At 38.7% G+C, this 17,559-nt stretch overlaps 1 protein-coding gene across 1 annotated transcript in view; it reads right to left on the bottom strand.

The window, feature by feature from the left end:
- Positions 1-17,559, bottom strand: part of DNAAF10 (dynein axonemal assembly factor 10) — a 100,337-nt gene that overhangs the window by 26,303 nt on the left and 56,475 nt on the right. The window contains 1 exon segment of the mRNA XM_059405953.1: positions 17,506-17,507. Within this exon segment, the coding sequence (XP_059261936.1) occupies positions 17,506-17,507 (2 nt within the window).

The raw sequence follows: 17,559 nt of genomic DNA, 5'->3' as shown, positions 1-17,559 counted from the left end.
TTAAAACTATATATAAAGGCCTTTCATAAAAGGACAACGAGTATTGCACGTTGGGTGAAAAACCTGGGAGCAGCTCTATGTGAACAGAAAGAAGATGATATAGGCTTAAAGTAAGGGTGCAGGAAGTCAAGCTGGGATTAGCCCTTGTGGGGGTTGAAGCTGCTGCGGGGCCAGGTTGGGGTTGCTGGCAGATGGTGTGGAGATTAGATAATGCCATGAAGTTGGGGGACAAAGCAGGTGACTGACAAGAGGAGGGACGTGCCTGCGGCTAAGCATAGAAGTAATATTTAAAATCATACTAACTTGGCTGTAAACTCGGGCTCACCATTTTTTAGAGCCTAAATTTGAGACTCTCTTTTACACTCGAGGGATAACAATGATACCAGGTTGATGCCCAGTTACTGGAAGACAGGTTTATTATAATTTTGATCTTTGAGAGGGGAACCTGAGGGGGCCATGAGGAAAACTTGTTTTGCACTAGACATTTTAAAATATTTGGAAATGCATACGACATTTGGAAGTATCATACGTAGCCCTAAAAACCTTTGCTAATTTAGAAATCTAAAAATGCAACTGATGTGCTAATCAAATTATAGATACTATGATGTATCAAATTCTAAGTATAAGCCTGCTTCCCCCTCTCTCTGCCTGCCTCTCTGCCTAATTGTGATCTCTCTCTCTCTTAAATAAATCTTTGAAAAAAAATTCTAAGTATATTGATGTGTTAACATAAAATTTACTAGTCGAACTGGTTTTTTTAACAGCTTTACTGCGGTGTGATTTACATATAAAACACATCACTATTTAGTATCCTGTTCAGTGAGTTTTGGCCAAATCTATAGTCCTTTGATCCCACCTCAGTCCCAGGCAATCACTGATCTTTCTGCCATGGTTTTACCTTTTCTAGAAATTTATATAAATGGAAATACACAGTATGCAGCCTTTGGGGTATGGCTTCTTTTAATTAGCGTGCTGTTTTTCAGTAATTTCTCTTTACTGCCAAGTACTCTCGTAAGGTATTGCATTTTGTTTATCCATTCAGGTTTGATGGACGTTTGGGCTGTTTTCAGTATGGGTTATTATGAATAATATTGGCTATTATTGAATTACTTTTGTATTTTTCGGGGTTTTTTTCCCCAAACTGAATTACATACAACTTGAACTTGAGTATACTGTCTTGAGTGTTCAGTATAAATAGGCTAATTGGAAATCCACACGTTCATCCACGTACTAATTGTAGTTAACCATAATGTGGACTAGTATGCACCCGTAGGTGTTGTTTTGATGAGTTGCTGATAACCTGGTGGTAAAATACAGTATGATGTGAGCAAGATAAAAAACTAAAAGCTATCCCCAATGTATTCAGTGCTTCAAATGGGAAATGGTGTTGCCTGCGTGTCCCGAGACCTCCATACCACTCCAGCCACTGCCCCATCATTTTGGTGGTTTTGGTAGCAAAACTGCTCACACTTCATTCAAGCTCACTGTTCCTCATCTTTCCTGCGCCATTGTCAAGAGTTTTTATCAAAGTTAGACACACACATACTTGAGCAAGCCCCAGATTTCTACCCCTACCTCTAGTTCCTCTTCCTCAGAGGAACTAACTTCACTTCCTCCAGGTCATTTTAAAAAACTGTTTATCTCCAGATTTTCAAATACCATGTTTACATACCAGCTTTTTTTTCTTCATCATTGACTTTCTACCATAAAAGATGAAAATTTAGCTTTTTTTCATCTCTCCCCCAACTTCTACCCCGTGTACTCAGCCCTTCTGACAGCCAGGTTGCTCATGTGTCCCTGAGCTCCCCGTACGCTCTGGGTTTTGTGAGACCGGTGTTCCCGTTACCTGTGCACGGCGGGCAGCGCTCGGTGTGTTGGCAGCCGGCCTGGGTGATGACCGTGATTCTGTGATTATTCTGTCTGCCCTTTACCACTTTGTTTTCACTTGAAAAAATTCTTACTCACATTTGTGCTTTCTGATTATCAGTACAATTGAGTAAAAAGCTGTATGTCATCATATCTCCCCACGGTGTATCTGGGTGCATCACACGTTTGAGCAGCCTCTCCTGGAGCCTGCTTCCTCAGAAGCACTGCTACCCTCTCTGCCTGGTGCTCCTTTCACCTGTGCTCTTCCGCTGTGTGAATCCCTTGGTTGTTGGGTTCTCTTCCCTGAGTATTTCTTAAGGTTCTTTTGTTTGTTTTTCTTTTTTAATTTGAAATTTCATGTATTGCGAAATGAGCACCACAGTAGGTCTGGTTAACACCCATCACCACAGTTACAAATTTGTTATTTTGTGTGTGAAACTTTTAAGATTTACTCTTAGCAACTTTCCATCATGTAGCACGGTGTTATTGACTAGATTGACACGCTGTTACCTTATATCCCGGGAACTTCTTTTCTAACTGAAAGTTTGTGCTGTTTGACCCCCTTCACTCAAGTTGTACACCCTGCCACCCCTGAGTACTCCTCATTTTGGTGCCATATATAGTCGATGAGCTAGCTTAGCTAATATTTTTTTAAGAACTTCTAGTTCCAAAGGTGTCCTCTCTCCTGACTATACAGTTCTGTATGTTCTCAATGACATCCATTGAGAATTTTGAAGACATTGCTATATCCAGGCTTTCAGTGTTGCTGTTGAGAGGTCCAACGACATTTTTATACCTGATTCTTCGAGCGTCCTAGCTGGCAGTTGTATTCTCTTCATCCAGGGTGTTTTGAAATTTCATAATGCTATGTGTTAGCGTGGGTCTATTTTTATTCATCTTACTGGGCCCTTTCAAACTAGACACTCATTTTCTATAATTTTCAGAAATTTTCTTGAATTACTTTGGTCTCGCTTTTCTTTCCCCCTTCCTATCTGGAATTCCTTTCTGTAACTTTATTCTTAATACCGTATCCTTGATTTATGGGTGCATGAAAATAGCTTTTCTGACCTTACTGATGTGATTTTGTTTTTGCTGTTTCATTCTTTTTCCCCCTGGTCTCCATTTCTCTTTCTTCACCTTGCTGGTTGTAGCCTCTGTTTTTTGTAGTAGATGCTTCCGTCGGATTCTGGAGATCCTCTGTGTGTGTGCCACATGTACAAGAGGGAGGCAATAAAGAGCAGACCAGAAGCCCTGAGCTCATGGGGTCTGGAGCGTGAGGGACGCCAGCTGACCATAGGCTTCGCTTAGGGTAATTGCCAGGCTGTTTCTGATGCATCTTTTAATCATTTTTTTTATTTCATTTATTTATTTGAGAGAGAGGAGGAGAGTGTAGAGGGAGAATGAGGAGCAGACTCCCTGCTGAGCAGAGAGCCAGACATGGGGCTCAATCCCAGGACCCGGGGATCATGACCGAGCCGAAGGCAGACGCTTGACTGAGCCACCCAGGCCGCTTCTCTTTTGGACTTTTTTATTGAGCAGGTCAGGTTCCCGCAGAGAAGATTCTCTAGGCTCTTTGCTGCAAGGCTTTGAAGCCTGGTTAAGGAAGATAGCTGGAGGTCTCAACAGCCAGTGTGCAGATATTTGTTTCCTATTGCCCGTTTTAACATGGCATTCCTACTTCAGCTGTACCTGGACCCCTGGTCGAGACACCAGGTCTTTTACCTTTCCCAGGAAGCAACGCCGCGTATCCCCTCACCATAATTTTGCCAGTTACGAGGGGTAGTTGCCTGATTATACAGAGTGGGGAAGAAAATCTAGATCATCTTGAACGGACTGTGTCAGTTTTGCCCCCATTTCAACATGCCTGAGCCTGTCTGGATGACTGAATGTTCTGTGATATTCTCCTGACAGTTTTGGTGTCAGTTCCTTACATTTTGGAAGATGGGCTCAACAAGACAAATACTGTATTCTCCATCTTGAGTCAGTCAGCCAAGAATTTCCCTTTGTAGGGTCTGGATGATCCTGAGTAGCAAAGAAATTGATAACCTTGAGAAAGCTTTACAGTTGAAATCCAGATGCTTTAATTAAGTGCAATGTTACTTCCATTTCTGGGTACTTAATACCAGCTCTGCCATTGTGTAATGATGGGCAGGTGTGTTTATTTTTTTACTTGTAAAATTTCCTTCCTCATTTATAAAATGTGAATACCACCTACCTTAATAAAACTCATGTGAGGATTAAATGGGAACACATAAAGCCCTAGCACATAAAAATCACTCACTTGGTGGTAGCCATTATTAGCCAAGAATCTTAAAAAATTCATTTCTTAAAATTGTTTTTTGTCATTTTTATTGGGCTATAATACACATACCATAGAATTCTTCAAAATGATTTTTAGTTTATTTAAGAGTTGTGCTACCATCACCGCCATTTTTATTTAAGAACATGTATTGTGATTTTCCAGAGTTTCTGGATCATGGGATTTAGTTAAGGAAATGCTTTTGTTGCTAACTTGTCTCACATTCTCTTGCAGGAAAGTTCACATCCTTGGCTCTTTCCAAAACATCAAGATGGCAAGAACTGCCATTTGCAACCTCATTCTGGGTAATAATAATGTATAATTATAATAATAGGGAATTTAGAACTCAAACCCCGTTTGCACATCAGCTCAAATTAAGCATAATGTTAAAGATTTCAAGTAGAAACTCTTAGAGGTTGGCAAATGTGGACCTAAAGAAAAAAGGAATATTTTTGCTTAGATTTCATCAGTCTGCTAGAGAAGAGAGTTTATTGGGTTATAGTGCTTAAATCTTTGCTTTGTTCCCCTGAGGTAGAGTGAAAAGCCACTGCAGAATAGCAGGCAGTGTGTTTTAGGCTTCAACGAAAAGAGAGCTGCTGATCACCATCAGTCAACTTAATTGATGCACTTCGTCTTGTTTTTTGTTTGTTTTAAATTTTATTTGAGGGTGAGCAAGCATGAGCAACTGGAAAGAGGGGGAGAGAATCTTCAGCAGACTCTGCACTGAGGGCAGACCCCAAGGCAGGCCTCTATCTGATGGCCCTGGGGTCATGACCTGAGCCAAAACCAAGAATCAGACATTCAACCGACTGAGCCACCCAGAGGCCCCAGTCCTGTTTTTCAAACTGTGCAGCAAAGTCAGTAACTTCTGGTACCAGTTATAGGATTGTAGTAGTTTGCTCTAAATGGGATTTTCCATCAGTGCCCAGATCTGACTGACTAGCTTCTTTTTTGAAATGTTTAGATAAGTCCGTGCCTTTGACTCTTAGGATGTAAAATATTTTGGGAGAATATTTGGGTATGATTTATGGTTCTTCTGTTAATTTAAGAGCGATCCAGTGGAAAATGTGCTCTTTAGTTGTAGACCACCTATCATGTGTTTTCTGTTTATGTGAGTATATTTGTATAGATGTGTTTCTTTTCCTCTGCAGGAAATCCTCCATCAAAGGTTTATGGCAATATCCGAGCTGTGGCTAGCAGAGCAGCAGATCGATTCTGATTTCAAATCAGAGACCTTTTGTCTTTGGACTCTAGAGAAAAAGCCCTTGCCCTCTGCACATGCTTATGAGAAACCACACAAAGAACTTTTCAGTCACGTTAAGCCTCCATCGCTTCTTCTGTTCTCAGCCAGAAGCATCAACAGAAAGGTTTGATGCATATTCACATGCAGCAACTTTGAGGATAATTCCCCTGCCTGAATTTATTATCATTATTGTACTTATACCTTAATTATAATTTGTCACTTCATTTTAAATAAAAGATTTACATAGTTTATAATTCTATTGAAACTTGTTTAAACAGTCCTATATGAAATTATTTATAAATTTATAACCTTTATAAACATTTCTTGTCTATGGAGTGTAATTAAAACAGACAGCTTACAAAATCACTGAATCCTGACCCTTAATACTGAGTGGTATGTGGGCTTTTTAGAAGCAGTAGTTTGGAATTACTGTTGTGAACAAAGGCTAATCTTTTTACCTCTTTTGTAGTTTATAAAATTAAAGACATCACAAAGTTGATGTGAGGAAAGAATTCTATTTTTCAAATAAGCATTCGATCAAAGTAGCCGACCTTACCAGTGTTTCGATAAAGGTAAAATATGGTAAAAGTATGTTTTTACCAGGAAAACTATAAAATTCTGCAAATGTAAGAGCTTGTTTTAACTACTGTCTGCCTATTCAAATACTCATTTGGGAAGCATTTAATGTAAGTATTAATCTTTAAAGTATTTAATTTTAGCAAACACTAAGAGGTAGGTAGAATTCTGGACACTTGAGGCTGTTGGTGGACAAGGGGCAGAAAAAAAAAAAATCACTGTACTTGTGGAGTTTTCCTTTTATTTCAATAACCAAGAAAGACAAATGTGCAAAAATACCTAAATTCTGTCAGCAAAGAGAAAAATGCTCTGAGGAAGTAAAGAGTGGAGATAAAGGAGATGTAGATGCAGCGATATGTTCACATGGGGTGGCCAGGACACACCTGAACAGACCTGGTGGCATTAGCTGTGAGGTCTCTGGTGGGGGAGACGGTACAAAGGCCCGCAGCAGCAGTAGGCCCCAAACGCCAGGAACCACAGGAGGCAAAGGCAGTGGGAAGCAGAGGAAGAGTGAGTAGTAAAGCAATGAGTTAGGGCTTTGTAGGTTGTAATGATTTGTGTTTTTAACTAGTGATAAAGCAGATCTGTCTTTACTTATGGCTTATAGTCAAATATCAAACATCAGTTTATCAGGGTTTGTTTTTTTTTTTTTTTTTTTCAAAACCCAAAAGAAGGGAAAAAAGACTACCTCATAGGAAAAAAACACTCTCATGGCTGTGGAAGCCCAGCAAAGACAATTATGAACACACACAGGCAAGTTTCAAATATTTTATTTTCTTATTCATACAGTATGAAGTTTTCTAAAGATCCCACAACATGACATTTCATGCAGAAGAAAAACTAAACATTCAACATAAACCCCTCCCCCACCCACACTTTAAAAACAAAAAAAAAAAGGGAAAGGAAAAAAAACCCTCATTCCCCAGTAAGGAAATAATGTTTGCACTATTTTTCTGTAACGCCAGCCAAGATATGCACAAGCAAGAGAAATAGAAAGCATTTGCTAAAATATTTGTAACAAATACTTATGTACAAAAAATTCACAAAAGACTAGTTCCCCCTTGAAGCAGAGCACATGGCAGTTGACACTGGAACAGATCAAACCACTGGCTGGGATTATAAGCCACGTACTGATCCAGAGGAAGAAAGTTACATGTAGTGGAGATTTTCAGTTTGAACATTAACATTTCCAAAGTTTGGCAACATTATCTTTTAAAATTATGCAAATTATGTAAACAAGAGGTACATTTTAAATTGATCTACATGCAAAACTCCATGTCATGCAAGGACACCAAGCACCGGGATTTTTCTCTCACAGACAGAGCCCATGATGTGCAGCACTCAGTTGAAGGAACAGCGATGGCAGGCAGGTGTGCCCAATTTAAGATTCGTTTACCTTGATTCAACCTGCCCTTTTCCACTTAAGATTATAAAACCGTTTTTCTAGAAAAACTATACAGGGGAAGACTACTTTCCTAGAAAGCTAACCAAAACGTTTTCTTCCAGCCAATAGTACCTTTGCAGAAAAGGGAAGGGATACTATCAAGTGGTGGAACATGATAGGCTACTTTTATATCACACATTTAGTAAGTTAGCATCCATTACAAATATGGGCAAATCAAGAAAGAAAACCATCATGCACTCTATGCCTTGTAAAGACATTCAAAAGGTATAAATTGAGATAAAATTTTGCTCTTCTGTGCCATCAAAACTAGTAAGACTTTTCCATTTAAGTCACAAATATATGTGGGCGTTCAGATATACACATGCACATTAAGTATCACCAATTTTTAGATGAGCTGCAAGTCTTTTGAAACAAGTGTAATATATGGTTCAAAGGTAAGTTTAATGACAAACTGTTTACCCACATACTGAAACGAATGGATATCTTTAGTACGTGATTCCATCAGGTATTATTAAGAAATGTCTAAAGAAAATCGTGAATGCCTCAAATGGCTTCTGGCCTTTCCACAACTGATAACTTACGTTGATTCAGGGACACTTACTAAATGTAATGGCTCCTAGTTAAGAAATAACAACGAAGCAGCCACAAGCTCTGTGCAGTGACTATATGAACACAAGAATGAGCTCTTGGCAGGAGCACTGCACTACACTTTCTCCTCAAGCAGGGATGTAGTAAAAGCTGCTCAGCAATGAGACATAGTCCCTGGAAATATCTTCATAGGTATAAATAAAATTACAAACTCCTTTGTTACAAAAATGTAATTCAGGTAAATAATAGGACGTTAACAAATGCTTTGTCAATCTCTCAAAGGAGAAAGCACAGGAAAAGGAAAATAGCTGGCCTAACACCCGGCTCAAATTGTACAATTTTCTATCTATATATAAAACTGTGTGAAATAAAAGTAAGGATGTTTTATGTTCTGCTTGGCACTTTTGTACTCTATCATTTTGTTTCTGAATCAAGTAGATTAAATTAAAGCCAACCTACTACACATATAGAAAGCTACATATATCTATATATAAATATTTACATATGTATATATAGATACTTTCTCGTTATAAAAGATGAAGAAAAATAAATTAAAAAGCCAACCCCTTCCCTTTCTTCACCACATTGATATGCTCTTTTCATGCTGCTGTCCTTCAGACTTTAAAGTGCTACACTGAGTTATTGAGAGAATAAGAGTTCAATAACACTTAGTTGGCTTCATGAGGCTCGTGTTGGAAAATGTGGCTTCACAGAGAAAAATACTTCCATTTAAATACACAGAGAGCATTGCTGGACGTCTTGAGCAGATCTTCAGAGATGGAGAAGAAAGCAAAAGTGTTGGGTGGTACTCTTTTAAAAAGAGTCACACATCTACCACCATCTTTTTGTGGATATCTAGGCCACCTACAACCTGCAACAGATAGGAACAAATCAAGCTTAACCATGCCTGAAAACTTTTTACTAGTCTAACCACCTGAACCAAAATTAAAATTTAAAAAATACACTACACTTTAACTATTCTCAGAAATTGGCTTTTTTGATTGTTTTTGTTTTTAAACCTGTACTACCTACCTCTAGTTAGAATTTTCATGGCTTCTTCCAGGAAAATGGGCATTTTCTTGTGTTCTAGGACAACGGTTGGCAAACTTAAAAGGGCCAGAGAGTATTTGAGGCTTTGTAGGCCACATGTAATCTCTCTTGGCATTTCCTTCTCCCGCTTTTTTTATTTTTTAAAAGATTTTATTTATTACAGAGAGAACTCAAGCAGGAGGAGGTACAAAGGGAAGAGGAGCAGCAGACTCCCTGCCGAGCAAGGGCTCAATCCCAGGACCCAGAGATCATGACCTGAGCCAAAGGTAGATGCTGAACTAAGCCTCCCACAGGTGCCCCTTTCTCTCACTTTTAACACTTTAAAAAATGTAAACTGTTCTAAGCTCAAAGACACACAATACAGGCCATGGGAAGGATCTGACCCACTCTATTTGCCAACCCCTGCTTTTATATAAAGTTTAATATCAATAACCAGAGGTCTGCATAAAAATTTGTCCACAAAATCCAAATATGGGCTTGTCAGTCTACTCTAGAAGGTAGTAAAAGGTACCAAATGAGTAAACTTTTCTGCACATTATTTTCCCATGGGCTTGAAGATGTGTTGAGTTGTTACAGACATCTCTCAGTGAATAATGACATGGTAATCTACAAGTGTAATTACCTATATTTGGAGGATAGTCTATTAAGTACAGTCTACCTAAACAAAGTAGATAAGTCATAAATGTTCACAGCTTGATGAATTTTCCCAGAGTAATCACCCAAGTAACTAGCACCCAGACCATCTCCGGGACTCCTGTGTGGCCTGCCTTCCAGCCATCTCCCTCCTCCTATGCTACCACACACACAGAGGGAGCCACTACTGTGACTCTAACAACCTGGATTAGTTTGAGATCTTTTTCGTGCCTGAGTTGCTTCACCGAACACGTTTTTGCTAATCCATGTTGTTGGGTATAACTGCATCTGTATTATTTTTAAACTAAGTTAAGCTTAAACTTACTTTAAAAGTTTATTTGAAAAATAAAGCTTGAACAGCCAATTGGTGCTACAACTTCTGCTATGAAAACATCGGGGTGCTACGCTGCCCTCATTCTCTGTGTCCTTTTACATACAGATGACCATTTAGACTTTTCAACTAATATTCAGTGTTTCCCTATAGGTCTCTAAATAACATTCCAACATTGCCTTCTCTTCTGTTTAAAGCTGTAGGCATTACCCACTAATTTCCCACCACACAAGAGGAAGATTGAGCTCTCACATACACACATCCCTCCCATCTATCTCCTACCACAAATATTTCCCACACTACCCTTCCAATAGTTCCAGCTTCATTTTGATTAGGCAAATTCAGCATTTTAATTATAACTATATAAAATACTATTTACAGCAAAACAGAACTGCATACTCCACGTCTGGTCTGCTACAGTTAATTATCTTCTTCTTTGCTGGGTATTTTATGTATTTCACTAATTCAGTCTCAAACTTTTGTTCTAAATATGTTCAAATAGATGATGTAATTCTATCAATTTTATTATCTTGAAATTATTCCCAGAGCTTTCCCACCTGCTGCAATCCAGGCCTGTCATCTCTGGACCTTGCTTCACCATGCCGGAAATTTCCTTCTCTCATGTTAGACCTCTGCTTCCTAGACCCCTCATTATCATTTTTGATTTACAACCTTATTATAGTGGAAGCATATCTTCTAGTAGTTTCCCAAAAAGGAAAGCCTTGCAGTACTAGAAAATGTCTTCATTCTTCCATCCAGTTGAGTTTGCAGAGAATTCTAGTTCGGAAATAACTGTCCCTTGGAATTGCAAAGGCAGTGCTCCACTGTGTTCTAGTTCCTACTATGCTGCTGAGAAGTCTGATGTCCTGATGATTTTTGAGTCTTTGTATAAAGCCCCTCCTCACCACCCTTCTATCCCTGGTCTTTGGAAGTTGGATCACCATCTCTGTTTTCCCTTTTAAAATTCCATGACACTGTGCTAGCCCCAGAGTATTTTTAACTTTTTAACTTTTTTTTTTAAAGATTTTATTTACTTATTTGACAGAGATAAGTAGGCAGAGAGGCAGGCAGAGAGAGGAGGAAGCAGGCTCCCCACTGAGCAGAGAGCCCGATGTGGGGCTCCATCCCAGGACCCTGAGATCATGATCTGAGCCGAAGGCAGAGGCTTTAACCCACTTAGCCACCCGGGTGCCCTGACCCAGAGTATTTTTATATACTATGCTAGATACTCAGTAACCCTTTCAGTCAGGAAACAATATTCTGGTTCATTACTTTTGATTCATTTATAGTGACTTCCTTCCCTCCATTTTCTCTCTGGAAATTCTAGCATTCATTGACTTCCTGCAATGGATCTCCAAATTTAAATTTCTAAGAACTCTCATATATTATCTAAGTTTTAAGGATTCAGTATATTATATACCTGAGAATGACAGATTTTTGTTTCAGAGATATCAAAATGGAAATGTGTTTACTTCCTCTCCCTTCCCACTACACTCCAACCCTTACCCTCCAATCTATGCCTCCCGCTTCCCAGCCTACAGACTTCACCCTCTCCAATCTCCCACTACAGGGCAGAAGAGTCTGAAGAGCAGGAAAGGAGATCTAGTGAGCTAAATAAATGCCTCTTAGACTAAGCCATTCTGTTTTTAGCTTCACCTTCATCCCCACTTTCACTTACCCTGAGCCACCAGTTTTTGAGCCTTTCAGGGATTCTGCATTATAAATCAAGCTGCTTCTCAGCTTTCCGGGCTGATAGCTTAGAATTCATTTTTTTCTCCTGTTAAGTCCGCATACCTTACTTACAAGCTGTTGAATCCAGTTGTTATCCTCCCTACTGTCTTGTCTTGTGGGTTCATAAACCTTTAACTTTTTAGTTTCACTAGAGTTTGGAGAGCAAGCAAAAGTAAATACATTTACCCTTAAACAGCACAGGGCTTAGGGATACCAACCCCCCTATGCAGTCAAAAATCCATGTGTAACTTCTGACTCTCCCAAAGCTTAACTATTAATACCCTACCGTTAACTGAAAGCCTAGCTATTAACATAAACAAAACATTTTGTATGGTATATGCATTACATACTGTATTACAATGAAGTAAGCTAGAGAAACATTAAAATCTCAAGACAAAAAAGTACACACACACACACACACACACACACACACACAACAACAACAACAACAACAACAAAAAAACCCGCACATAAGTGGGAAAGTACAGATTAAACCTTTGTTGTTCAAAAGTCCATTGTACGCATGTTCAGGTCAACCCCAACTTTAATCCTGTCGCTAATCATTTCTATTTTATCTGTTTATGTTAACTATTCTGAAAATTTTAAAGAAGCAAACAAGCATAAGTGATCTCTTAAAGTAATGTCCCATGTCTTTCATTGCTGTAGCTTGAGAAACCGGAATTAAAAAGGATTCAATGAAGCCAAAGTTATGGGCTTGATCAATGTTCAGTAAAGTTGGTTTAAACACAAAAATTTTTCTAAACTCCTGAACTATGCTCCTCAAAAACACAAAAGGAATTTATCATAAATACCGGAACTGAAATCAAAGCGTAGCTTATGTCTTTAGCATCATTTCTATACCTTAAGATATATTTTAATTTCCTTCCACTGACTACTGATTTATATATAATTTTAATTTACATCTTATATTTACTAAATATAAAAGGAGTCTTCGTCTCTATACATCTCTTCCACATCACTGGGCAAGAGTTTTCCATTTTTATTTGTTCCCTCAAGGATTAGGATTCCTTCTTTTATTTATTTTTTAAATATTTTATTTATTTGACAGAAATCACAAGTAGGCAGAGAGAGAGAAGAGAAGCAGGCTCCCTGCAGAGCAGAGAGCCCAATGCAGGGCTGGATCCCAGGACCCTGAGATCCTGACCTCAGCCGAAGGCAGAGGCCTCAACCCACTGAGCCACCCAGGCGCCCTTTTCCTTCTTTTAAAAGCTGGGTACTATCTGTGCTGCCACTGCCAGCCTGGTCTCATGTCACACTCACTCTGACACAAGTCATTCTGTGATCTTTGGCAATGAAGAGACAGACAGATGACAAACCCTTGTACCGATACCACCAGGCAACAGTTCAAAGTCCCAAATCTCACACTTAACTCTCTTCCTTTTTTTCTTCTAATTATTTTTTACTTAAATTCAATTAACTAACATACATTATTCATTTCACAGGTACAGGTCTGTGATTCATCAGTCTTATGTAACACCCGGTGCTCATTACATCACGTGCCCTCCTTAATGTCCATCACCCAGTTAACCTCATCCCCCCACCTTCTCCCCTCCAGTAGTTTCCTATGATTAAGAGTCTCTTAAGGGTTTGTCTCCCTCTCTGATTTGTCTTATCTTTCCCTCCCTTCCCCATGCTCTCTGTTTTGTTTCTTAAATTCAACATATGCGTGAGATCGTAAAATTGCCTTTCTCTGACTTTCACTTAGGGTAATACCCTCTAGTTCAATCCACGTCATTGCAAATGGCAAGATTTCAATTATTCTGATGACTGAGTAGTATGGTATTCTATGTGTATTACACATCTTTATCTGTTCATCTGTCAATGGACATCTGGGCTCTTTCCACAGTTAAGCTATTGTGGACATTGCTGCTATAAACACTGGGGTACAGGGGACCCTTTGGATCACTACATTTTTATCTCTGGGGTAAATACCTATTAGTGCAATTGCTGGATCATAGAGTAACTCTATTTTCAGCTTTTTGAGGAACCTCCATACTGTTCTCTAGAGTGGTTGCACCAGCTTGCATTCCCACCAACAGCGTAAGAGGGTTCTCCTTTCTCAGCATCCACACCAACATCTGTTGATTTCTAACTTATTAATTTTAGTCATTCTGACCGGTGTGAGGTGGTATCTCGTTGTGGTTTTGATTTGTAGTTCCCTGATGCCAAGTGACACTGAACATTTTTCATGTGTCTGTTGGCCATTTGGATGTCTTCTTTGCAGAAATGTCTGTTCATGTCTTCTGCTCATTTCTTGGTTGGATTATTTATTCTTCAGGTGTTGAGTTTGATAAGTTCTTTATCGATTTTAGATACTAGCGCTTTATCTGATTCAGACGTTGGCAATATCTTCTCCCAGTCTTTGGCTGTCTTTTGGTTTTGTTGACTATTTCCTTTGCTGTGCGGAAGCTTTTTATCTTAATGAAATCCCAACGGTCCCTTGCCTTTGTAGATATATCTAGCAAGATGATGCCAGGGCGGAGGTCAAAGAGATTGCTGCATGTGTTCCCCTCAAGGATTTTGATGGATCCCTGTCTCACATTGAGGTCTTTCATCCATTTTGTATCTATTTTTGTGTATGGTGTAAGGAAGTGGTCCAGTTTCATTTTTCTGCATGTGGCTGTCCAATTTTCCCAACACCATTTGTTGAACAGACTTTTTTCCATTGGACATTCTTTCCTGCTTTGTCAAAGATTATTTGACCATATAGTTGAGGGATCATTTCTGGAGTCTCTCTCCTGTTCCACTAATCTATGTGTCTGTTTCTGTGCCAGTACCCTACTGTCTTGATTACAGCTTTATAACAGAGTCTTAAGTCCAGAATTGTGATGCCATCATCTTGGCTTTTCTTTTTCAACATTCCCCTGGTTATTCGGGGTCTTTTCTAGTTCCACACAAACTTTAGGATTATTTGTTCCAGCTCCGTGAAAAAAGTTGGTGATATTTTGATAAGGAGTGCACTGAATATATAGACTGCTCTAGGGAGCATAGACATTTTAGCAATATTTATCCTTCCAAACCATGAGCATGGAATGTTTTTCCATTTCTTTGTGTCTTCCTCAATTTCTTTCATGAGTGCTCTGTAGTTTGCTTATTTGGTTAGATTTATTCCTAGGTACCTTATGGTTTTTGGTGCAATTGTAAATGGAATCAACTCCTGAATTTCTCTTTCTTCTGTCTCATTGTTAGTGTATAGAAAGCCAACTGATTTCTATGCACTGATTTGATATCCTGCCACTTTGCTTAACTCCTGTATGAGTTCTAGCAATTTGGGGGTAGAGTCTTTTGGGTTTTCTGCATATAGTATCATGTCATCTGTGAAAGTGAGTTTGACGACTTCTTTACCAATTCAGATGCCTTTTATTTCTTTTAGTTGTCTATGCTAGGCTAGAACTTCTAGTACTGTGTTGTGGTTAGAGTACACATCCCTGTCGTGTTCTTGACTTTAGAGAAAAAGCTCTGTTTTTCCCATTCGCTGTGGGCTTCTCATAGATGGCTTTTATGATACTGAGGTATGTATCCTCTGTCCCTACATTGTGAAGAGTTTTAATCAAGAAAGGATGCTGTACTGTGTCATGCTTTTTCTGCATCTATTGAGAGGATCCATATGGTTATTGTCCTTTCTTTTATTAACGTAGTATATCATGTTGATTGATCAACCCTTGCAGCCCAGGAATAAATCCCACTTGGTCATGGTGAATAGTCTTTTTAATGTACTGTTGGATCCTATTGGCTAGTATCTTGGTGAGAATTTTTGCATCCATGTTCATCAGGAATATTAGTCTTTTATTCTCCTTTTTGATGGGACCCCTGTCTGTTTGGGGGATCAAGGTAATGCTGGCATCATAAACTTTGGAAGTTTTCCTTCCATTTCTGTTTTTTGAAAACTGCTTCAGAGGAATAGGTATTAATTCTTTAAATGTTTGGTAGAATTCCCCTGGGAAGCTCTGGCCCTGGACCCTTGTTTGTTGGGAGATACTTGATGATTGCTTCAATTTCCTTGGTGGTTATGGATCTGTTCAGGTTTTCTATTTCTTCCTCTTTCAGTTTTGGTAGTTTGTACATCTCTAGAAATGCATCCATTTCTTCCAGATTGTCCAGTTTGCTCATAATATGATCTTACAATTGTATTTCTTTGGTGTTGGTTGTGATCTCTCCACTTTCATTCATGATTTTATTTGGGTCTTTTTTCTTTCTGGTAAGTCTGGCCCAGGGTTTATCAGTCTTACTAATTGTCTCAAAAGACCAGCTCCTAGTTACACTGACCTGTTCTACTGTTCTTTTGGTTTCTGTTTCACGGATTTCTGCTCTGATCTTTATTAAGTCTCTTCTCCTGCTGGATTTAGGCTTTCTTTGCTATCCTTTCTCCAGCTCCTTTAGGTATATGGTTAGGTTGTATATTTGAGACCTTTCTTGTTTCTTGAAGAAGGTTTTTATTGCTGTATACTTCCTTCTTAGAACTGCCTTTGCTGCATCCCAAAGGTTCTCAACAGTTGTGTTTTGTTTTCATTTGTTTCCATGAATTTTTAAAATTCTTTAATTTCCTGGTTGATCCATTCCATCTTTAGTAGGATACTCTTTAGCCTCCATGTATCTGTTTCTTCCAAATGTTCTTGTGATTAAGTTCAAGTTTCAAAGCACTGCGATCTGAAAACATGCAGGGAATGATCCCAGTCTTTTGGTACAGATTGAGACCTAATTTGTGATCCAGTATGTGATCTATTCTGGAGAATGTTCCATATGCAGCACTCAAGAAGAATGTGTATTTCTGTTGCTTTAGGATGGAATGTTCTGAATATTATCTGTGAAGTCCATCTGGTCCAGTGTGTTATTCAAAGCCCTTGTTTCCTTGTTGATTTTCTGCTTTGACAATCTGTTCATTGCAGTGAATAGGGTGTTAACATCCCCTACTATTATTGTATTATTATCAATGTGTTTAATTTTGTTATTAATTGTTTTATGTAATTGGCTGCTCCCATGTTAGGGCCATAAATATTTACAATTGTTAGATCTTACTGTTGGATAGACCCTTTAATTATAATACGTGTCATTCCTCATCTCTTATTACAGTCTTTGGCTTAAAATCTAGTTTATCTGATATAAGGATTGCCACCCCAGCTTTCTTTGGATGTCTATTAGCATGGTAAATTGTTTCCCACCCCCTCACTTTAAATCTGGAGGTATCTTTGGGTCTAAAATAAGTCCCTTGCAGACAGAGTATCAATGGGTCTTGCTTTTTTATCCAATCTGATAGCCTAATTATCTTTTGATTATGGCATTTCCCTGTTTACATTCAGAGCAACTACTGAAAGATATGAATTTAGTGCCACTGTAATACCTATAAAGTCACTGTTTCTGTGGGTTGTCTCTGTTCCTTTGTGGTCTTTTTGTGTCTCTGTTTGCTTAAAGGATCCCCTTTAATATTTCTTGCAGACTGGTTTAGTGATCACAAATTCTTCTAGTTTCTGTTTGTCCTGGAAGCTTTATCTTTCTCCTTCTATTCTGAATGACATCCTAGCTGGATGAAGTATTCTTGGCTGCACATTTTTCTCATTTAGAACCCTGAATGTATCACGACAGTCCTTTCTGGCCTGCCAGTTCTCTGTGGTTAGGTCGGCTGCCAATCTAATATAGGTGAGCTTATATTTTATATTTAAGATTATTATATTAGCTTATTATTCTTTAGTTTATATTTTTACTTGTATTTTCTAAATAAGATTAGCTTATATATAGTTATATATATAACCTACAGGGTTACAGACCTCTTGTTCCGGAGCTGCTGAATTTTCTCTCTGAGATTTGCAAGTTTCACTATT

The sequence above is a fragment of the Mustela nigripes genome, chromosome 7, assembly GCF_022355385.1.
Source record: "Mustela nigripes isolate SB6536 chromosome 7, MUSNIG.SB6536, whole genome shotgun sequence".
Classification (NCBI taxonomy): Eukaryota; Metazoa; Chordata; class Mammalia; order Carnivora; family Mustelidae; genus Mustela; species Mustela nigripes.
This window is presented reverse-complemented; position numbering and strand designations above follow the sequence as displayed.